Raw genomic sequence first — 24,616 nt, forward strand, 5'->3', positions numbered from 1 at the left:
TTTGCTAGCTAATAGATTGAGACAATCGGACTTGTCCTTCAAGCCCATCTCCTTACAGACCGAGCATAACCAACTGTCCGCCAACCCTATTAAAATTGTCGAAACTTTCCGCTCCAACCTTGAAAAATTATACAACTCCCCTGATAAAGCCTCCCCCACGCAGATTAGAGACTTTTTATCCAAAATACCTCTTCCAGCACTCCCCGAGGGACTAAGGGAATCCCTAGACAAGGAAATCTCCTTACTGGAGGTCCAACAGGTAATAAAACATCTCAAACTAAATAAACAACCAGGACCAGATGGTTTTAGGGCTGTTTATTATAAGAAGTTTAGCAAGATTCTGTCCCCACATCTAGTTAAAGCTTTCAACAACATCCTTAAGGGGGCGAAATTTCATCAAGAAACCATTTCAGCACTTATTAGTATGATCCCCAAACCAAATACTAACCCACAAATCTGGTCTAACTACCGTCCTATCTCTTTATTGAACTTGGACATCAAAATTCTGGCTAAGGTCCTGGCTAATCGCTTAAATACCGAAATCACTACCCTCATACATAATGACCAGGTAGGCTTTATGCCCCAAAGGCAAGCTGGCGACGGTGTCCGCAGATTAACGCATCTAATTCATCATGCTCATCTCACCTCTACCCCAGCAATGCTACTGGCACTAGATATCACAAAAGCATTCGATTCTGTGGCATGGTCATACCTGTTAGCTGTGTTGCGGCACTGGGGTTTTGGTCGAGAACATGATCAATTGGATCAAGGCCTTGTATTCTACGCCATCAGCAGCAATTTCATACCAAGGATTCAGATCATCCCCCTTCCTTATTACACGTGGTACCCGTCAGGGGTGCCCCTTATCCCCACTACTTTTCGCCTTACTTATCGAGCCTTTAGCCATTCTGATCCGTAATTCTCCAGATATTCAGGGCATACAGGTAGGCAGCAACATGCATAAAATCGCTCTATTTGCGGACGATCTTACCATGTGTATTACTCGCCCTACCAGATCCTTACTCGCTCTAAACAAAATGTTAACACAATTCGGCAACATTTCGGGACTACATATCAACCCCACAAAATCAAAAGCACTAAATATTTCCTTACCTCCGACATTAATGCAAGCTCTTCAAGACACTTTTGAATTCCAAGTTGAGGACTGCAAACTCCCATACTTAGGCATATATCTCACTAGCTCCTATGACACATTATTCCGCTATAATTACCCCTCACTATCCCGGGAACTCTGCGAGATGCTGGAGTGCTGGAAGAGGTATTCAATCTCATGGATGGGCAGAATTGCAGCTGTCAAAATGACTTTCCTCCCCAAGCTCCTCTATGTGTTTCGGTTACTCCCGGTACCCGTCCCCTCTACATTTATCGAAACCCTGCAAAAAAAAGTTAATTTCATCTGGGGTCCTAAGAAGCCCCGCTTCAAAAGAAAATACCTACTTCTGCAACGCTCTAATGGAGGCTTAAGTGTTCCCGACTTAAAACTATATTATAAGGCTGCCCAGCTGGCCTCACTGACCAGCTGGCATGCCAATGCAGGGAAGCCCTCTTGGGTGAGTATTGAGGAGCATATTATTCATCCTATCAAAATACAAAATCTCCTCTGGATCTCTCCCTCTGAGCGAAATAAAATCTCTAACCCCATACTCCAAAACTCACTTGGAATATGGGACAGTTGCAAATATTCAGGGAAGCTAATATCCCCACACCGACCTCTGGTTTCCTTTCTAGGCAACCCATCCTTTCCAGCTGGTTTATTATCCCCTGCTAGCTATCACTGGTGGTCTAGAGCTCAACTAACGAGAGTTTGGGATCTCACCACGGATCAAGGAATAAAATCACTGGATTATTTAAAAGAGAAACATAACTTACCCCAAGGGGAAGTTTTCAGATATCGACAGATACATCATTTTATGAAATCTAATTTGCCTGATAACTCCTCTCTTGCATGTAGAACAGCATACGAAACAATATGTGCAACAAACCCCTTTTCCCCTGGAGTACTCTCCATGATATATAAAGATTTGACACGAACATTAGCAGAACGGAAACCAGAATATATAACAAAATGGGAAAAAGAACTGGGAGTGAGTATAGCAAATGAGGACCTACAGGATATTTGGAACAATATCCCTCGGGTATCTGTGAATGCTGACCTAATTGAAGTTAATTATAAGCTGCTATTCAGGTGGTACCTAGTCCCACAAAGGTTGGCAAAAATCAAACCAAACTCAACGCCAAACTGTTTCAGGGGTTGTGCAACGGCGGGCACCCATACCCACACGTGGTGGAAATGCAAAAAAGCAAACAGACTGTGGATAAGGGTTTGTACGTGGGCCTCATCACTGCTTAACACCCCCATCCATAAAAATCCTATCCATACACTTCTGGGCCTTCCGTATCCGAGCCTGACCTCTACTCAGAATGCTCTAGTTAACTTTATCTTTACAGCCACAAAATTAGTAATAGCAGCCTCCTGGAACACCACAACTCTATCCTTTAATCAAGTTAAACAGAGACTTTGTCACATCCTATTTTTTGAGAAGCTTAAAGCTAAAACAATGGACACGATGAAAAAATTTAATAAGATATGGGCTCCCCTTACCAATTATATCCTTGGGCCTGAACCAATTGTATAATTAGGACGTTACTGATTATACCCATCTGGGCTAACAAGTTAAATCAGAAACTTTAACTTCAATCGTGAGGAAAATTGGTGGGCCCCCGTTCTCGTGGTCTCGTTCTTCTTTTCTACCCCTCCCTAACCCCCTTCTATTTATCTTTCTTTCTCTTCTCCCCTTCTCAATTACCTTAGTATAGGTACTGGAAATCTAACTTGTTATAACGCTACCCTCAGCTAACCCTACATCTCAAGAATCTACTAAGATGCTAGAGCAATCCTTTAAAGGTCGGTAATGTCGACCCTGTCTCGCTGGAGATAGGATCTCAAAAGCCTACAATCGTAAATAGGGGAGGGTAGCCCCGCCCAGCCGGTTCGGTTGAGTGAATGGGCGGTTGCTGCCACCCCCAACTGGGTTACCAAACCTCTTAGCACTCAGCTTTTAAGCATCTAACTAGCTCACTGGGGGTCATTTCCCCCACGCGCTAAATTTTGGGTCAGGGTTTCATATATTCCATTAGCCCACATAGTATTGTGACCCATGTCGTTATATCATATTTATCCAGAGATGTATTTTACCTGCATTACTGTTACGTTTGTATAAAGTTATGTATTTCAAAGTTACTACTGTACCTGTAAACTTGTTCTGATTCTATTTTAAAAACCAATAAAAACTATTGAAAGTAAAACAATACCAGTTGCCTGGCAGCCTTTCTGGCTTCAGTAGTGTCTGAATCAGATACCTGAAACAAACGTGGCTAATCTAATCAGACTTCAGCCAGAGTACCAGATCTGCATACTTGTTCAAGGTCTGTGGCTTAAAGTATAAAGCCGGGTCTACACTGAGTGATCCGGCGGCTCGATTAGCCGCCAAATCGACTCTGCCGCATCCCCACCGGTCCGCGCGTGTTGGATTCGATCCCCCCACGTCCCCGCCGGTGCCGCTTATCTTCCGCTCAATTCCCTGCTATTGTTTGCTCGCGGGTAACGAGCGGGGAATCGGCCATGGCGAGATCGGACCTGTCGGATTCAGCGGCTTGATTGAAAAGACACATCGTGGGGGCGGAGCGTAACATGGCCGCGTGAAGAAGCTTGCCTTCAGAGCTCCCGACCACATGGCACTATTACCGGCGATACAACCCTGAAACCCCGCACATAAAGCACCCTAAATGGTATGGCAGGCAGAGGTGGACGCAAAGCAACAAAAAAAAAACAGAAGCAACGAGCCTCAGAACCAACCTACGGGACTTCTTCTCTCCCCGGAAAACAAGAAGCAATTCCTCCAAGATGGCCGCCCCGGCTTCTTCAGACAGCTCTTCCAGCACCGCAGAGGCGCCCTCTACCCTAGATGACCTATGGGCTTTCTTGAGGGGGATGCCCACCAAAATGGACATGCATCACCAGACGGAGCATATCTTGAGCTCCACGAAGACGGAGATTGCCGCTGTGAGAGCCGACATTGCGTCAGCCGCACAACGCATAACCACCCTGGAAACCGAGGTGCAGACCCTACAAACGGAGGTGAAGCAGCTGAAGGAAAAGGGCGATAAACAACAAACCCTCAACTCCTTTATGAGATCTCAGATTGAGGACCTCCAGAACAGAAATCGCCGGAATAACATCCGTGTTAGGGGACTGCCAGAAGCCACGAGGTCTGAGGACCTCCAACCTACACTCCGGGGTATTTTCAATGGTCTACTCCACAGGGCAGCGGAACACCCACTGAAGTTTGACCGTGCACATCGGGCTCTCCGGCCGCTGCCCAAGGGATCTGAACCACCGAGGGATGTTATATGTAGGGTGCATGATTTCGACATCAAAGAGGCGGTCATGACGGCAGCACGTGAAGCTGGCACTATTGACTTTGACGGGGCATCCATTTCCCTTTATCAAGACTTAGCACCATCTACCCTTGCTCAGAGGCGGGCTCTTAAGCCACTTATTTCAGCACTCCTGCAGCTGGGGGCTCGAAGAGGAAACAGCTCCTACACTTTGAGGCACCCAAAGGATCTCCCTGAGTTCTTCAAAGCCTTGGACATGCAGGAGGTTAGAGTTCCAGAGTGGGACCCTGACTCTTTGGATTTTGCCAAACCTCAGCGCACGAGGCGCCAAAGAAACACACAGGAGCAGTCCTCTCAAGATGACTCACAGGAGCCAGAGACCTCCGAGTCTACTTAACTATATCGCGGTTTTAAACGCTCTCATCGGATACACGGGTACATTATTCTTTTTTTTCTTCCTCCCCCCTTTTTTTTGACAACTCCCTCTTTCCAGATACAGTTTTTTTCTATAATTCTCAGGGGGGAGGGTTTTTTTTTTTCCCCTCTTTTCTTCCCCTCGGTGAGAGGGGTTCCCCCTTGGTATACTCGTGCCTGCTGGATGGTATGTCATAGGTACTCATGCCCATCTTTTCTATACGAGTTTAATATATGGTGACTAGATGCCCTTAGTATGCGTTCCACACTATGCAATGTATATAGATATTTGTAATAAGCTTGCTATTGCTGGTATAAATCCGACGAGTATAGGGGCATTAATTTTATGCATGCCATGTTGTGATATGCTGTCTAGCTTGTGTGAGTGCTGCAGGGGGGCTCCTTTGCACTATGATTGACTTTGGTACATTATCACAGTGCATGTAATAACACCACATTTACTTAGGTCACCGAGGATAACAAAGTGAAGAGAAAGGGGGCTTAGCGTGGGAGGGGATAGAGCCTTGAGTAATGTCGTATCTCGCTGTGTCAACAACAGAGTTAAAATAGTCTTCCCTAATAATTACTACCGCAACAGAGGGGAAGACTATTTAAAAAACGGGCGGGGAAGAGTCTACGGCTTTCGTTTATAGAGCCTGCTCTCAAGATAGTGCTCAATAAGATATTGTACCGTATACCCAGGATATAGCTACAATTGTTATTAGTTCACCTTTATGCTTAGTGGAATAAGATGACTTCACCTGAGAGCAGCTTCAGCAGGGGGGGGGGGGGGTTGTCTGTTCATATTACATGCACTTTAGAGACAAAAACAAAAGACCGAGAGCCCAAATGGTGTAGTATGTCAAGGAGGAAAAAAAGCAAAATAAATCAAGGTGGATTTATACTCACAAACATGGGTTGCCCCTAGGCAACCACTCCATATGCAGGTGGGGAGAATTCGAACCTGACCCCACTCAGGTATAAGATGTCGCTCTCTGTAGAAGAAGTAAGGAAAAATCCTTGCCACCCCAGGTGGACCGTATTGTATTTAGGATGCAAATCAGAGGCGCCAAAAAGATGCCATGTGGCGGGAGGGGTGGGCTATTCACACACGTGGGGTGTTGGGCTTTGTCTCCTTCCTCAATCTGGACAGGTCAGTGTTAACTCTACCGTCCGGCCGGACGGAGAGCCCTATCCAGAATTGGGTGACATGGTGGAGGAGTATTTCTCTTCTCCTACCATGTAAATGGGAACCTAGATTCCTGTTTTTGTTCTTATGTTCCTGTCTTTGTCTTACTCTATCTTTCTATTTCCCTGTTCGGTTTGTGCTTATGGAGTTCGCCCAGTGGCCGATAATCTTTAGATTAAATAAGCTTGAGAATGGCATCACTTAAAGTACAGACGTTTAACGCCAGGGGCCTAAATATTCCCGAGAAAAGATCTGCACTCTTGACAGAGCTACAACGCTCCAAAATACAAGTAGCATTCATCCAAGAGACCCACTTTAAGGGGAAGGACCACCCGAAACTAGCAAATAAACATTATCCTTTGACTTTTTACAGCTCATCCTCAATCGCAAAAACGAAGGGGGTAGCGATCCTATTTTCCAAACACGTAGGCATCTCTCAGATTCAGTCCCTCGTAGACCCTGAGGGGAGATTTGCATTAGTCAAAGGCATCATTAATGACCGTTCATTCACATTTGGGACATTCTATGCTCCAAACACTAGCCAACAATCCTTTCTCAATAAGTTCCTAGAGGAACTAGATGAGTTTGCGGAAGGCAGTCTGATTCTTGGGGGTGATCTGAATGTTGCACTAGATCCGGCGTTAGACACCTCGTCCGGTAGAACCGCAGTACCATACAGGGTGATCCGCAAATGTGCGATGGCCCTCCAATCTCGTCAGCTGGTAGACATTTGGCGTATAGCACATCCCTCCGATAAGGAATATACCTTTTTCTCGCACCCCCACAAAACGTATACACGCATTGATTATATCTTTGTCTCACATAACCTACTCCCAGCGGTTTCTGACGCTCGCATGATGGAGGGCACCATCTCCGATCACTCTCCGGTATCGGCCTCCTTTGTTATACTAGAAAAGAGAGCAGGACCCACCTGTTGGCGTCTCAATGTATCCTTATTAAACAACAGAGAGGTTTCAGCAAAGGTAGATAGGGCACTTGAACGCTATTTTGCGACAAATGTGACTGAAGATGTCTCCCCCATGACTATATGGGCAGCACACAAATGTGTGATCCGCGGAGTATTTATTCAGGAGGGAAGTAGGCTGAAAAAAGAGCGGAATGAGGTTATAGAGAAATCTCTCCAGGAGATCAGACGGTTAGAGCTTCTTCATAGGAGCTCCCTCTCTGATGTAGACCTGAGGGCTCTAACTACTGAAAGGGAAAAACTCAAATCCCTCTTATTCTTCAAAGCTCGCTATGCAGCCACACGATGCAAACAATACTATTATGAGTATGGAAATAAGTGTGGTCGTTTACTCGCTAGGGCCCTTCGGTCACAACAGACAGGAAACTATGTCCCATTCATTAATGACTCCGCATCCAGGAAACACCACAGGACTTCTTCAATAGCCAAGACATTTAGGGCATTCTATGATACACTTTATAATCTCCCCCGGGAATCCTCGGATGAGACTAGATTAATGCTAATGGATAGAATTAGAAGATACCTGGAGACCTCAGGGATGCCTAGACTCTCGGAAGCTGATATAGAGGAATTAGAAGCCCCACTTACTCTTTCAGAACTTAAAATGGCCCTGGCACAAATGCCGACGGGAAAGGCTCCGGGACCGGACGGCTTCCCCAGGGATTACTATGCACAATATTTTGACCCTCTATACCCCCATCTCCTTAACGCCCTTAATTCAATCACGGAGGATGAATACCAGGCATCCTTTCCAGCGGACATGACAATGTCTCACATTACGGTAATTCATAAACAGGGCAAAGACCCAGCAGTATGCCCTAACTATCGCCCTATATCCTTGCTAAATCTGGACCTAAAAATATACGCTAAAATTATCGCGAATAGGCTTTCTCCCCATATGAACCAGCTAGTGCACTATGACCAAACCGGGTTCATCCCGACGCGCGAGGCGCGTGACAACACCATACGCACACTGGGAGCGGTTCACTGGGCACGGTCGAAGGCCTCACCTATGATGCTATTATCTACTGATGCGGAGAAGGCCTTCGATCGTGTCCATTGGGAATTCTTGAAAGGCACCCTGATACATATCGGACTAGCTCAAACAGCGCTGACACGTATTATGGCCCTATATAGATCCTCCTGCGCTAGGGTTAAAGTTAATGGAGAGCTCTCTCACCCCTTTAACATAGCCAACGGCACGCGCCAGGGATGTCCCCTGTCCCCCTTTATATTTGCTCTGACAATTGAGCCACTATTACGCACTATTCGGGCCAATCCCGATATTAAGGGGCTCCAGGTAGATACAACAGAGCACAAAATGGCCGCATACGCGGACGATTTACTTTTTTATATCACCTCCCCTCACATCTCCTTGCCCAACCTACTACGAGAGTTCTCGACCTTTGGCCGTTTGTCAAATTTCAAAATCAACTATGATAAGTGCGAGGCCCTTAACATCAACTTAGACCTGACCACAAAATCTGTACTGGAATCTAACTTCCCATTTAAATGGTCACCCCGAGCTCTATCATACTTAGGTACCAAAATCCCCAGTAATTTAGCAGAGACTTTTCAATTAAACTATACCCCTCTCTTAGTTAAGGTAAAGCAAGATCTACAAAGGTGGGATCTTACTAGGTTTTCCTGGTTTGGCAGGATAAATATAATAAAAATGAATCTCCTCCCTCGCTTCTTATATATTTTTCAGACCCTTCCGATCTTAGTGCCCTCGTCCTTTTTCATAGAAATCCGCAAATGTTTCAATAAATTTATATGGAAAAGTAAACCCCCTAGGATTCGCTACGCGATCTCCACTCAATCCAAGGCAGAAGGGGGCTTGGCCATCCCTGATCTCCAGCTATATCATGCTGCAGCAGCTCTTATCCGCATAATTGACTGGAACAGACACGCACAACACAAGCAGTGGGTTAACATGGAAAAGGCTATGACTTCACCCCACCTGACACATCTTCCATGGACATGCAATAAAAAGTCAGATACTCGAAGCATTGATCACCCACTGGTAAGTAAGTTCTTTACTGACACTATGTAAGTTCCGTAAACGACCGGATATCAGCCCCTGGCCCTCCCCTTTGACTCCTTTGCTAGATAATCCAAGATTCCCCCTTGTGCTTCATGCCTCCGCATACAAACAATGGCGTGGAACCCATACAGTTAGAGCTCATCATTTAATACATAATAAGGAATGGCGAGGTGTCAACTCACTGAGATCTATTCTCCAACTACCCAAAGCAGATGAATGGTCTTTTTTACAATTTAAGCACTTTCTGCTCAGTTTGGGCAGTAGAGCCGACTTTGATCGAGCCCCTTCACCATTTGAGACCATTTGTTCTGCGGAGGGTGTTGTCACACAGAGCATCTCCCAGGTCTACTTGATGCTAGTGGCAGATACCGAAGCCACTAATGCTATCCGCCTACGGTGGGAAACCACAGTCGGTAAATCCTTCACTAATACCCAATGGCAGAAAATTGTAATCCTAGCCCATAAATCCTCTTTATCTGCACGGATCCAGGAGTCTGGATATAAATTCCTGATACAATGGTATCACACACCAGCTAGGCTCTTTAAAATGTTTCCTGGCTCTAGTGATGTGTGCTGGAGATGTAGAACCCACAGTGGTACATTCCTCCATATGTTCTGGGAGTGTCCCCAACTCTCTGAATATTGGAACTCTGTTCGAGCGCTTATATCTGAAATTACAGGTGTAGCCTCTTCAGATGATCCGACGTACTATTTGCTCCATAATACACCACGACGCCTTGGAAAATATAAAAAATCTTTGTCCAAACACCTTATCAATGCTGCCAGAATATTGATAGCACGGCATTGGAAAACGACGCAGTCTCCCTCAGTGAAGGAATGGATACAGGAGATTAAGAGTATTAAACAAATGGAGAATATCACATCGACAATACACAAACGAGACGAACAATTTAGCAGGACGTGGGCCCTCTGGTCTGAATTCGAGGAGACGGATGACTATAAGAGGTTTATGAGATAAGTTGTAGAGTATATAGGGACGATACCCCTGGTGTTGGGCGTCTGGGTGGGTGAACCAAGGGGGCTCCCCCCCATCACCTCACCCTTCGCGGGGGGGGGGGGGGGGGGGAGGGGGAGGCCTCTGATTTAACATCTCAATAGGCGGCTTCTGGGCCCTCTCGAACTAGCACATTTAGCAATAGCTTTACTTCTGACCGAACCTTCTTTTCCTTTTTTGTCCTCTTTCTTCTTTACCTCTGAATGTCTCTGTCTATCTGTTTGTCCTGTGCTTACCTAAGATTGCCAACACCCTGGAGGATGCAAGGCAACTAGGATACACAGCCGGATACGTGATATGGTTTAATACTCATATGGTGGGGGTCTCGGGTGTATGATCCCTATGGGCCCCGAGCCCTCCTACCATATCACAATTGCTACCACTCGGCTTACTGAGGGGGGAAGGCTGGAGTACACGTGGGGGCAGCTACGTGAACAATATGATAAATAAATGTCTTAAGAAACATCTTCCTGGAGGAATGTATTGCCATTCATTACACCCTTATACCCTGATGCGATTATTAACCACCGCTGGTGACACTGGTCGTCACCGGCTGCATAATTTTTCTTGGTTCTCTCTCACTGTCTAAAATGGGATAAGGAAGGCTTTGTAAGACACTTGTCTTTTTTCTGTTCCTGTTTGTTTTATCTGTAATGTGAAAAACTTCTAAAATAAAGAATCTTTAAAAAAAAGAAAAGACACATCGTGCCTTGTAGACCCGGCTTTAAGGCCCACACCCACGGCGAGATATTTGCGGTGATGTAACCCAACAATGGGCAATATCGTTTAACAAAAGCATGTTAAACGATGTTGCCCCCCACGGAGATTGCACATCATTATGCGATGGACATGGCAGATCAGATCTTTCAGATCTCAGACGACTCCGGGCAAAGTACTGCGATCGCTTACTTCTTGTCCATCGTGTAACGCTGTGTGACATCGTGAGCAGAAAGAGGTGTCACTTGATGACCGTCGTCAAGGGGACATCACTGGACCCATCAGGCAGTAAGTACGTAGTTTTAGAGGCACAAAATCAGCTGGAAAGCCATCCTCTATATACCTCACCCCCAGGTTCTCTTTAAGCTCTACACTGACTGTCATTAACTTTGGAAAAGTCTGCGCTGTGTTTCATTCTCCAGTGGCAAGGAGTGGTATGGATTTCACTACATGGGGTGTCAAAACTGTAGGCTGATTGCAAATAATTTATGGTATAATCCAGTATAGTATAAGCATATTAAGGATTTCTGGTTTTTTTTTTTTTTTTTAAAACAAACTTTATTTGAATTTTCTTTTGACCGTCAATGACAAGATCTTGTATACAGAAGTGCAACATAATCAAAGTTCAGAAACAGAAGGAAAAAGTACAGTAATCGCAACTTCTTGTTGTACAAACACAGTATTTGTTTTGTAAATAAAGCATAATTACTCATCTTATACTATGTCTCTCTTATTAGGATATGGAGATCATTTCGGTCAAAACCCTTTCAACCCCCGAACCCTCCCACCCCTCCCTTCTCCCTTGTCATCTCCGATTGTCCATTAGCTGATAAGAATACTCTTATGTTATCTCTAATTTCCCTAATGTTTCCATTAGTTTCTCTGTTAAGTACCATTTAGTATCTTTAAAAGGGGACATGATCTCTTTAAGTTCTTCCTTAGTAAAAGATTTCAGTATAAACTGTCTCCACGTTTTAAAGAATGACTTGGTTTTTTTATCCTTATGCGTTAAAGCATCTAATTGATTCACTCTAAATAAATGAATGAGTTCCTCTTTAAGGTCCCACACTGAAGGAGCACTGGGATAAATCCATTTATTAAGAATCACCTTTCGAGCCGCCATTAATATTAGGTGTGCTAGTTTGGATATGAGCACATGGGGCGTCGAGGGATCACCCGAGGAAGCAGGCTGAAGTGGGTGGTAATGGAATAGCATCAGGAGAGGGTCTAATTCCAGTCTGATTTTATAAGTTGTTTCCATGTAGTTCACTATTTTTGACCAGAAAGTTGAAATTACTGGGCATGTCCATAAGCAGTGAAACAGGTCCGCCTCTGGACAGGTACATTTGGGGCATACAGGGGAATAATGAGGGGGGGGGGGAACTTTATATTTTATATTGAATGCATATATGGCTCTATGAATGAGTTTTAGTTGAGATTCTCTCCAGTTCTCCCCCAAGATCAATTTATAAGCCACTCGGTACCCCTCCAAAAATTTTTTTCCTATATCCTCCCCCGGTATATCCCTCGACCACCTTGTCAAATTATTGGTAGCTTTAGTGGTGATGCGAATCTGCTGTAGCTTTGATTGTATTGCTGATAAAGATAGCCTAGGGGTTTGTGGGGAGAGGAACCTATCAAAGTCATTCAGAGAATAAATCAACGGTGCTTTGCCTCCCTCATCTCGGACATAAGACTGAAGTTGACCAAAATATAAGAAATGGTGTTTAGGAATATTATATTTGGAGCGGATCTCTGAGAATGACATCAATCTATTTTTTCGTAGATCGATAATATTCCCAAGTCTTTTTATCCCTTTTTCTTGCCAATTCAAGAAGCCTCTGTGTGCGATGCTGGCCTGAAATCCAGGAAGACCCCATAAGGGCATATATTTAGACACACGATAGGGCATTTGAAATAATTTGCAAATTTCTTTCCATGCTAGTACTGTGTCTCTGACTGTTCTGTTTACTTTGAGTTTAGGAGGTAGGTTTCTTAATGGGGTATGTAGTAGCCCTGCCAGGTCCCAAGGTTCTGCAAAGGACGATTCAAGAGTATAATTAGAATAAAGGCTAGTACCATTTATCCAATCTCTTATATTTCGGGTTAGGCAAGCTAAGTTATATCGGCGAATATTGGGGATAGCTAGTCCTCCCCACTCTTTTTGGAAGGTGAAGCTTAGAGAGTGCAATTTTAACCTTCCTACGTTTCCAAAGAAAATTTGAAAAGGCTCTATTAAGAGTTTGTATATCTATATGTTTTAATAACAGAGGCAGTGTTTGTAGGGGATAAAGTAGCCTTCCAAAACTGACTGATTTTATTAGGGCCGCTCTTCCCATAAGGTTTATAGGTAGTGTTTCCCAACTTAGTAATTGTCTTTTAATATCCGAGATGAGAGGTTGGTAATTCAACGCATAAAGTTGATTGATATCTTTATGGAACTTTATTCCCAGGTAGGTAACTTGCATGCAAACCTTCACTGGTATTTGGGCTCTGTCGATTAAAGGCGCTGACGGAGATAAAAACATAAGCTCACTCTTTGCAATATTTATTTTAAAGCCACTATGGTCCCCAATTTCTTGAATCACTTTAAGTATCCGGGGTAATTGGGTATTAGGGTCATTCATGAATAGAAGCACGTCGTCTGCGAACAGAGCCTGTGTCACCTTAAGTCCTCCAATATCTATTCCTTCATTTTCTGTTGCTAATAACCTAGCCATTGGTTCCAATGCCAAGTTAAATAGTAAAGGTGACAACGGGCATCCTTGACGAGTCCCCTTTTCCAGGGTTATGGTGTTAGATAAAAAGCCTGGGGTATATATCCTTGCTCCCGGGGCAGTATGCATTGCCATAATCAATTTACGTATTGACCCATCAAAACCCATTTTGTCCAATACCAAATTTAGCCATCCTCAATCTACATTGTCAAATGCCTTTTCGGCGTCTATTAAAAGAATTGCACTATTTTTGCATGTTTTAGGGTAGGCCTTTACATAGTCCTGTACCAGCAAAAGTTTGCGTATATTTGCCACTGCCGAACGGTTACGTATAAAACCTACTTGATTTGAATCAATCAGCCTGGGTAATATGTTTGCAAGCCTATCTGCTACAATTTTGGAGAGAAGCTTCAAGTCTTGATTAATCAAAGAAATTGGACGATAAGAGCTAGATAACATAGGATCTTTTCCTGGTTTAAGGAGAAGTTTTATATAGGCCACATTTGCAAAGTTTGGGTATTTACCTTCTTTTAGGATTTTATCGAATAAGGATTTCAAATAAGGGGTCAATTCTGAACGCAAAAGTTTGTAGAATTCAGGGGTAAACCCATCTGGGCCTGGGGATTTTCTGTTTTTTAGTTGCTTTATGACATCGCTAATCTCTCCCTCCGTAATTGGAGCATTCAGTTCAGACAGTTCGTCTTCCGAAAGCGTGGGAAGTGAGATTTTAGCTAATAGCTCTAGTCCTTTCTCCAATGATCCCTTACCCGCTGATTTCATATATAGATCTTTGTAAAAATCAAAGAGGCAGGAATTAATTTCCTTGGGATTATTTATAATTTGACCTGCAGGGGAGCGCAGTGATGCAATTACGGTTGATTGATGGGGGGGTTTAGCCAACTTTGACAATAAGGTGCTCATTTTATTACTAAATTTATAATAGTACAGGTCTTTATACGATTTTACGTACATTTCCCTGCTCTTAAAATTTGCGTCCGAGATAGATTTAGCCTTCAGCCACTTCATCCTAAACTCTGGAGTAGGATTATCTAGATATGCTCTGTGTGCCAATCGTAACTCGTCCAGGGATTTAGTATATGTTTCATGGGATTGCTTGCGTTTTCCTGCAATGTAGCTAATAATTTTACCCCTAATGGTAGGTTTGGCCGCCTCCCAGAATAGGAAGATATCTTTAACATGTTCTTTGTTTTCCTCTTTATATTCCCACCACCAATTAAGTAGAAGCTGAGAGAATCCAAGGATTTCTGTTTTATTAAATATGTTCTCTTATATTTTGTCAAACGAGCTATGTGAGAAATTTGCCTGCTACTTTGCTGACAAAGTATCTTCTATTCGGTCTCTCATTCAGTCCACAGCACCCAAGACTCATGCAACTAATGGAAATAGCTGCAAAAACAACCTAACACCCTGGACTGATTTCAAAAGTATTAGTGAGGAAGAGATCTCAGACACCCTCTGTCGTCTCCGCCAGACAACCTGCGACCTGGACCCTGGGCCAACTAAACATATGCTGAAATGCCCTGACCTGCTTGGTCCAGCATTTCACAAAATAGTAAATTGCTCTCTGCAAGCAGGGAGGTTTCCTACCTCTCTAAAAGAAGGAATCATCAAGCCCCTTCTCAAAAAACCTTCCATGGATCCAGATGCTATGAGCAGCTACAGACCTGTCTCCAACCTCCCCTTCTTAGGTAAAGTTATTGAAAAGGCTGTCTATCTGCAACTTGAAACCAGGCTGTCAGTAAACAACATCCTGGACCCTCTACAATCTGGCTTTAAGAAACACCACAGCTGTGAAACAGCCCTCATCCAAGTCTGCAACGATCTGCTCATGGCAAGGGACAGAGGGGAATGCTCCATCCTAATCCTGTTGGATCTCTCAGCTGCTTTTGATACAGTTGACCATGAAATCCTGCTTAACAGACTGCAGGAGTACTGTGGCATCTGTGGATCAGTCCTCCAGTGGTTCAGATCATTCCTGACTGACAGAACACAGAGAGTATCCCTAGGACCTATAATGTCCAAACCTGCACCTTTACAATTCGGATTGCCACAAGGATCAATCCTATCCCCTCTGCTGTTTGCAATCTACATGTTGACACTCGGTACACTTATCCAACGACATGGCCTGACGTACCACTGCTACGCCGATGACACACAGCTATACCTGTCCTTCAAACCTGGTGGAACAGACCCTACCCCAAAAATAAACTCTTGCTTAGCTGAGCTTCAGGCATGGATGAATGACAACTGGTTGAAACTGAATGCTGACAAAACTGAGGTCCTGTTTGTCCAAAGCCAGTGCTCGCCATCAAAACCGCTCTATCCTAAAGCAACACCAATCAGGATTGGGAATTCAGACATAAACAGCTCCAACCTTGTGCGCAGCCTTGGCGTACTAATCGATGGGGAATTGAGTTTCAGAAACCAAATTTCATCTGTAGTTAAATCTTCCTTCTTTCATCTGAAGAACATTGCAAAGATTAAACATCTGATTCCCCCAGAGGATCTTCAAACCCTAGTCCACGCCTTCATCACATCACGGCTGGACTACTGCAATGCCCTTTATGCTGGCCTCCCCAAAAAAGACCTGCGTCGCCTGCAATTAGTGCAGAATGCTGCTGCCAGATTGCTAACAAACCAGCCTCGCCACTGTCACATTACACCGATCCTTCGCTCACTGCACTGGCTACCAGTAGAATGGAGAATACTCTTCAAGATTGGACTGCTGACATTCAAATCCCTGCACAATCTGGGCCCTGTATACATGAAGGACTTGCTGAAGCTGCACCACACCTCTCACAACCTCAGATCAGCAAGTTCTATAAACTTGGTCACTCCCAGAGTGCACCTCAAAAAATCTGGAGACAGAGCCTTCTGTCATGCTGCCCCTACTCTTTGGAACTCCCTACCACACCCAGTAAAGACAGCACCATCCCTGGAGCTATTCAAATCCAGACTGAAAAGCCACCTGTTTAGCCTGGCATTTCCAGATTTATAAAATTCTTCCCCTGTACCACGATGGTCGGAGCCATGCTTATGCGCTTTGAGTCCCACGGGAGAAAAGCGCTTTACAAATGTTATTTGTTGTTGTTGTTGTTGAAAAAAAAAAATTCACTTCTACATGCTACAAGAATAGTTTCATTCTGCCTACCTTAACTCTTGGTGAGCTGGGAAGTGATTTCCCACATATAAGAGGACCATAAGACCAATGTGATCAATACTATCTGGATGTTCCACTTAAACACTAAAATAAGGTGCACAACATCTGCTCAAGAGTTATCTACTCTGCTTGATATTACCATGTTAACAGGCTTAACTTTATATTTTTTGTGAACAACTTTGCTAGGAGAAATCAATTTACATTTTTATACCTTCTTAAAAACACAATCCTAATATCGTCACTCTGTAATAAAATATTACATTCACTCTTTTCTACTCACCTTGAACTGACCAGGGTAAAGCTCCCTTGCAAGAGCAAAAAATGGTTCTGGGTTTTGCTATAAAAGAGAATTCAACAGATTACATTTGGGCAATGCATACAAAACATGAAATTAAATCAAACGCATGTTTAGTTATGGACTAATAACACTATAAAAGTATTTTTTGAGGTGATTGATAGTTTAGCTTACAACAACTATTTAGCAAGAAACTCAGAGCAAAACTTGTATTTTAGTTTTGAACAAAGTGGAGAAAGGTTGAAACTGACAAAAAACATTGGTGCATGAAAAGAGAGTAGTTTGAACTAGTAAGGTAAAAGAAAAACAAAAAGTATAAATGATAAATTGGTTGTATAGGAATTATTCTAACTAGTCATTTAGTTCAGCATGAAACCAGTGCAACCCATGGGGAATTTAGGATAGCTATTGCTCAGTCAGTTAGCAGTAACCTTTTGTTAAGGGTGGTCACACTGAAACAAAGGTCTTTTGAGAAAAGGTACCACAATGAACTGTAGAAGCAGCCAAAATGTGAAAAGTTTTAAACATCTAAAATTAGAGGTAAATTTGAGATTTACCTCCTCAATAAACATACAGTTCAGTATGTTCAAAACGTGATCTACAAATCCCTTACTACCTGGGAAAATATGTTCTGGGGGTCTCATGTCCTACCTGCACACCAGGGCGGAACCACAAACAGGCAATCAGATTTCACACATTCACGTCAATGGAAAAAAAATGTAAAAGGCTACCATTCTCACGGTAATAAACCCATAGTCCCCAAACTTGGCACAATTGGTCATTGAGGTTACAAATTCAGGGAATGGGGCGGAGCATAAAACAACCAATCAAATTTTAGCCGTTCATTTTAAATGGGAAAAAGTTAACTGCAGCCATTCTTAGAGACTGTTAATCGTACGTTTTTCAAACTTGGCACACTTGGATCACTGGGTGACTCAGAAAAGTGGGTGGAGCTTACAACAGCCAATCAAAACTCACCTATTGATTTTGAAGGGGATATTGATTTTCAAGCCTGCTACAATTGGTCATTAGGTGACACGGGTTCAGGTGGCTCGGGATGGAGACACAAACCGCTAATGAGGTTAGTTTCTTTTCAATGGGAAAATTTAAATGATTGATGCCAAGGACCCCAAAGCTCACAAACGTGGTCATTGAGTGACTGTGTGTAAAGGCTAGAAAAATTGGGTGGAGCCACAAACAACCAAATACATACCTGGGTAACACTGTGATATCAACTAATAGTTCATATACATAATCCTAACATTTGTATGCTACTTTTCTCCTGTTGGACTGAAAAAGCTTGAGAGCTGCAGCCACTAGGGTGCAGTAGGCCACCCTGCAGTGTAAGGGAGTCTTCCCCAAGGACTCATTACTGAATAGGTGCTGACTTAGAGTTAGGGTTAAGGAACAGGAAGAGCAGAGATTCAAACCTTGGTCTCCTGTATCAGAACATGTACACAATCCAGCCACTACCACTGGAAATTAACTGTAGATTTTTTTCAGTGACTTTTGCCATTGAGAAATGGAAAGGAGGTAAAAATCTTTAAGGACAGACAAAAATATACATATGGTGCAGTGAGTAAGTGTTAATACGTATATAAATTCACTTCTTGCACCAGTGCTCAATAATAACAGGAATCATGAGAAAATCTCTATGATGGGAATCTAGAGGGCAATAAATATCTGAGAGTGTCTGTATCCCAAAAAAATAGAAGATGTAGCCACCATTCTACTCTAACTTGTCCACAGACTAATCTGTACAGAGCTGTTAGCTGCTAGGTTAGGTGCACACTAATGATACAATCTTGTTTGTATAATCTTACTTTTATGATTGTTGTTTTTTAAAAAGGTGCCAACATATTTGGGTAAGAAAGAGTAAGAAATAAAACATGGGGCACATAATCATACAGACAATGGTATAAACAAATATAGACACTGGTACATAATACAGAATTGGTAGACTAGTAATTACAGTGACAAATGGAACTGGTTTACATTTAGTTCATCATGTTGCAAGACACAAAAGGGTTATAGAGCCCTGTATATTTATTGCTTTAATAAACACTGCATAATGCTCTACTATCTACCAGGAGTGAGAAAACCATCAGACATGGGAAATACTCCTAGGCCTTGAGACGAAGTGTCAATTGAGATCACAGACATACAATTTCGGTTGTAAGAAAAACCATTTTTCTTACATCCGAAATTGTATGTCTATGAAGGCTATCTGAAGGCAATCAATTTGTATGAATGGGGATCCCATGAGTGTTTGTTAACTACTTCGCATCCAGACCTTGTTTTCCCCTTATGGACCAGAGTGGTTTTGACGTTTTAGCTATGTCCCTATTTAAATCGGCCATAACTTTATCCTCACTCATGATACCTAAATGATCTAGATATCGTTTTTTTCAGGACAAATTAGACTTTCATTGGGGGGTATTTTGTCCCATGAAAAATGTTGTTTTCTATACATTTTAGTGGGAAAAAAAAAAAGAAAAAATGCATTATTTCTCAGTTTTACCAATTCTAGTTGAAAAATAAAAAGAGCTACCGTATATAAAAACATGCCACCAGTATTAGCCTACCCCCCCCCCCCCCCCAAAGGTAGATAGCCAGATGTGTCCCCAGTATCAACACCTCAGTATAGCCAGATGTGTCCCCCAATATCCGCCCCCCCCCAGTATGGTCAGATGTGTCCCCTGGTATTAGGCTCTCCCAGTATAGATAGCCAGATGTGCCCCAGGAATTAGCCCCCCCCCCAGTATATAGCCAGATGTGCCCCTGGCATTAGGTCAGCCCCGCCTATGTATATATAGCCAGATGTGACCCTGTTATTAGCCCCCCTCCCCCAAAGCATAGCTAGCCAGATGTGCCCTTGTGTTAGCTCATCTCACAGTTTAAACTGGAGAGAGCTAACTTTTCTGGTGTATGGCTAGCCATATGTGCCCCAATAATTAGGATCTCCACCCCAGGACTATACATTAAAAGCCCAGACCCCTTTATCCAGCGATGATCCTGCAGCGGCAGCCTCTGTATTCAGCTTCACAGCCACCTCCATACTGCCCATACACGAGTCCCGGCTTGGTGACGTCATCAAGCTGGGCCTCTTGTACGGGGCAGTACGGAGGTGGCTGTGAAGCTGAATACAGAGGCTGCTGCTGCAGGATCATCGCTGGATAAAGGAGAGGTGAGCCAGGCTTGCTGGACATGCTTTTTTAAACAGATCTCAGCCAGGAGGGGGTGAGATGAAGGGTCACTGCTGTTTGCTACAGCAGTGATCGTTCATCCGCGGAGGGGGGGGGGCGCTAATTGGTTAAAGGGACTTATTTTCCCTTAGACCAATTAGTAATGCAGCTTAAAGTGCCGGGGGCATGCACGGGAGCGCCTGATCATGCACAGGGATGGCACCAGTACAAAACGTATATCTACGTGGTTGTAGCTTGGATGAGCCCACAGATTACGTAGATATACTGTACTGGTGGATTAAGTGGTTAAGCTGAATGGGTACACATTACACAAATACACAGCCAGCTATGGTGTTGAACATCTTATGTGGCCATAATGTGTTTTTATGAGGGTGTTTTTAACTACTTGTGTGCATTTCTTGATATTTACATTAATAAAATAACACATTTTTGAAGAGATGATGAGCAAGGTTACCTTTTTCTATAATTTTGCATTTGAGTTCAAGAGCACTCTGCATCAGGTTTTCATCCAGGAGGTCTCTGTACATTGCTGCAGTCTTTTTTCCCTTTATCCTGACTAGTCTCCCAGTTTCTACCGCTGAAAAATATCCCCACAGCATGATGCTGCCACCACCATGCTTCACCGTAGGGATGGTATTGGCATGGTGATGAGCGGTGTCTGGTTTCCTCCAAACGTGACACCTAGCATTTACACCAAAGAGTTCAATATTTGTCTCATCGCACCAGAGACTTTTGTTTCTCATGGTCCGAGATTCCTTCAGGGGCCTTTTGCCAAGTAGTGGCTTCCTTCATACAGGCCTGATTGGTGGATTGCTGCAGAGATGGTTGTCCTTCTGGAAGGTTCTCCTCTCCACAGCGGACCTCTGAAAGAGTGACCATCAGGTTATTGGTCACCTGACTAAAGCCCTTCTCCCCAACCCCTCAGTTTAGATGGCCAGCCAGCTGTAGGAAGAGTCCTGGTGGTTTTGCACTTCTTCCACTTACGGATGATGGAGGCTACTGTACTCATTGGGACCTTCAACGCAGCAGACATTTTTCTGTAACCTTCCCCAGATTTGTGCCTCCAGACTATTCTGTCTGGGAAGTTCACAGACAATGGCCTCAATTCACTAAGATCATGCTGGAGATAAGGCAAGAGAAAACTTACCTCCACACAGTAAGAGAGTTATCTTATCTCTTCATTCCTTAAGTTACCTCCTTTGTAGTTAATTTACCTCCTCTGTAGTTATTTTCACACGCAGTTAATAAACAGCCTGTCTTTAACTGTGGAGTTATTTTAAGAATTGAAGAGTTAACTTAAAGACAGAAGAGTTAACTTTAGGTTTGCCTGAGGTAAAATGTTTCTTGAATACGACATGCCTCATCACCATGGTGACCACTCTAGAAACGTTATTAAAGACAGGAGATAAGCTTAGTGAACTGAGGCCAATGACTGATTACGTGCTTGGTTTGTCTCTGACCTGAACTGTCAACATCGAGACCTTCTATAGACAGGTGTGTGTTTTTCCAAATCTTGTTTGAACAATGTTCCAAATCAACTGAATTTACCAGTGGTGGACTCCAATTAAGTTGCAGAACCATCTCAAGGATGATTATATTATTATTACATAACAAAATACATAACACATAACAAAATGTTAAAAAAGTGATGCACTGTGAATGCATTCCGGGTGCAATATATGTTAGATTGGTGTGGCTCTGTAAAATGTATTAGCTACAGGCTCACTATACACCAGCGGATTTGGATGTACAGCCTTGCTTTCAAGGGCATAAAGAGATGATTTGCACATTCTAGAGTGATGCATTATGGGAAACCACAGTTGCTCACTTACAGCTGAATTATCGCAAATACCTTCAGTTTTAAGAAGGCAAATGTATACATTTGGTAAGATTATATCAGTAGTGGACACTTTAACAGGTATGCAACATTCTGTTTATGGCCGAAAGTAAGGAAAACACTACGGCACCGCTATTGTAAATAAAGCTAATAAAACTCCATTAACTAAAAGTTGTTTTTACAAGAAAAAACATTTCTGAAGAGTGAAAGACATTGGAACTGAAAGGAAAATGTAAGACTCCATTGTTTACTTTCTATTGAAATTACTCCTGTACTAACCCTCTGCTATTACTTTCGGAATTGCTGACCTAGAACAAGTATGAATGTCAAATGTTATCACTGAAGTGGCTTCATGTTTGTTTTGGATATGTGAGGCAGACAGCGAAGCCAAAAGATCAGCAAGACAGTCAGAGAGGTTTTTTTCTTTTAAAGAAAATAAAGTTGTCAGCCTTCATACTCCTAGTTCAGACAAACTTAAGAACAAAAAAAAATAACTACCAGAATATCACAAGCATTAGCTCTGTGACGTGAGAGAGTAATTCAGTAATTGATTTTAGGTAAGATAACTAAAGGTTTCATTGCATGACATTTGTAAACAATAACTAGATTTAGATTTCGGTTAGAACGTTGCTTTTTAAGCTACCAGAATTTTAAAACTATTTTACAAAAAACTGCTAGCTTGTCTAGAATCCAACTGGCAGCGTGTTCTATATTTTTACTAAAACAGTATAGTGCAGAGAAACAATAGGACTACCTCTCTCCTTTGTAATAAAACAGTAATGTATAAAATATAAGAAACTTTTAGGCAGGGAACACACTTGACTTTCAGTTTTCCGCGGGCGTTTTTCTGCATACTTTTTCTGCACACCAAGTGTGTCTCTATGCAGGAAAACGCACGCGTTTTTTTCATAGCAGCTGATGTAATTGATACAAAAAACTGACAAAATGTACAGAGTCATGATGCAGAATGTCAGTTTTTTTTCTGCCTGCGAACAAAACTAGCCCATTAATTAACATGACTTGGTGTAATTGCCTTCTTAAAACAAAAGGAAATTTGCAATAATTCAGTTATAAATGAACATTTGTGGTTACCCACAATGGACTACTACGAAATATGCAAATTATCCCTTTTCGCCCTTGTTAAGCCAAGCAAGCATCCAGAACCGCTGGTATATAGCAAGCCTATAGCTTTAAGTTTTACACAGCCATATCAAACCCACATGTAGACAGCCTGTTTCGGACTTTTGGTCCTCATCAGTACATGGCAGGGATTGATAAGGCTGTATGAAATAGGGCTTGGACGAGTACAACAGAGTAACCAAGCAGCTCAGGGTGACCCAAACTACTAGGAATGTGTAGGGGGATAAAAAGGGACCAAAAAGCCCTCTTACTAAAAAAGCAATTAACATGAGTTCTCAGTTTTTCTGTGCAGAAAACACGCACGAAAGCAGTCAAGTGTGTTCCCTGCTTAAGTTTTTGCTGATAAACATAATAGGCTGGGTTTCTACAGCAGATTATTAAGCATATGACAGATGTAAATGGACAGCAATAATTGATCATTTTGTGTGCCCCTCTCTCAGTCCCTTACTGGCTTTCTATACAAGTACAACATTCTAACTCTTACAGTGGTGTGAAAAACTATTTGCCCCCTTCCTGATTTCTTATCCTTTTGCATGTGTGTCACATTTAAATGTTTCTGCTCATCAAAAACCGTAACCTATTAGTCAAAGATAACATAATTGAACACAGAATGCAGTTTTAAATGATGGTTTGTATTATTTAGTGAGAAAAATAACTCAAAACCTACATGGCCCTGTGTGAAAAAGAAATTGCCCCCTGAACCTAATAACTGGTTGGGCCACCCTTAGCAGCAATAACTACAATCAAGCGTTTGCGATAACTTGCAACGAGTCTTTTACAGCGCTCTGGAGGAATTTTGGCCCACTCATCTTTGCAGAATTGTTGTAATTCAGCTTTATTTGAGGGTTTTCTAGCATGAATCGCCTTTTTAAGGTCATGCCACAACATCTCAATAGGATTCAGGTCAGGACTTTGACTAGGCCACTCCAAAGTCTTCATTTTGTTTTTCTTCAGCCATTCAGAGGTGGATTTGCTGGTGTGTTTTGGGTCATTGTCCTGCTGCAGCACCCAAGATCGCTTCAGCTTGAGTTGACAAACAGATGGCCGGACATTCTCCTTCATGATTTTTTGGTAGACAGTAGAATTCATGGTTCCATCTATCACAGCAAGCCTTCCAGGTCGTGAAGCAGCAAAACAACCCCAGACCATCACACTACCACCACCATATTTTACTGTTGCTATGATGTTCTTTTGCTGAAATGCTGTGTTACTTCTACGCCAGATGTAACGGGACACGCACCTTCCAAAAAGTTCAACTTTTGTCTCGTCGGTCCACAAGGTATTTTCCCAAAAGTCTTGCCAATCATTGAGATGTTTTTTTTTTAGCAAAATTGAGACGAGCCTTAATGTTCTTTTTGCTTAAAAGTGGTTTGCGCCTTGGATATCTGCCATGCAGACCGTTTTTGCCCAGTCTCTTTCTTATGGTGGAGTCATGAACAATGACCTTAATTGAG

At 42.8% G+C, this 24,616-nt stretch overlaps 1 protein-coding gene across 5 annotated transcripts in view; it reads right to left on the bottom strand.

Moving 5' to 3' along the window:
• Positions 1-24,616, bottom strand: part of SIRT2 (sirtuin 2) — a 270,431-nt gene that overhangs the window by 155,970 nt on the left and 89,845 nt on the right. For all 5 annotated transcript variants that reach the window (XM_068269801.1, XM_068269799.1, XM_068269800.1 and 2 more), the window contains one exon: positions 16,965-17,021. In XM_068269801.1, the coding sequence (XP_068125902.1) occupies positions 16,965-17,021 (57 nt within the window). The remainder of the gene's footprint in view (positions 1-16,964; positions 17,022-24,616) is intronic.

Source organism: Hyperolius riggenbachi, chromosome 2 (genome assembly GCF_040937935.1).
Source record: "Hyperolius riggenbachi isolate aHypRig1 chromosome 2, aHypRig1.pri, whole genome shotgun sequence".
In the NCBI taxonomy this organism is placed as follows: Eukaryota; Metazoa; Chordata; class Amphibia; order Anura; family Hyperoliidae; genus Hyperolius; species Hyperolius riggenbachi.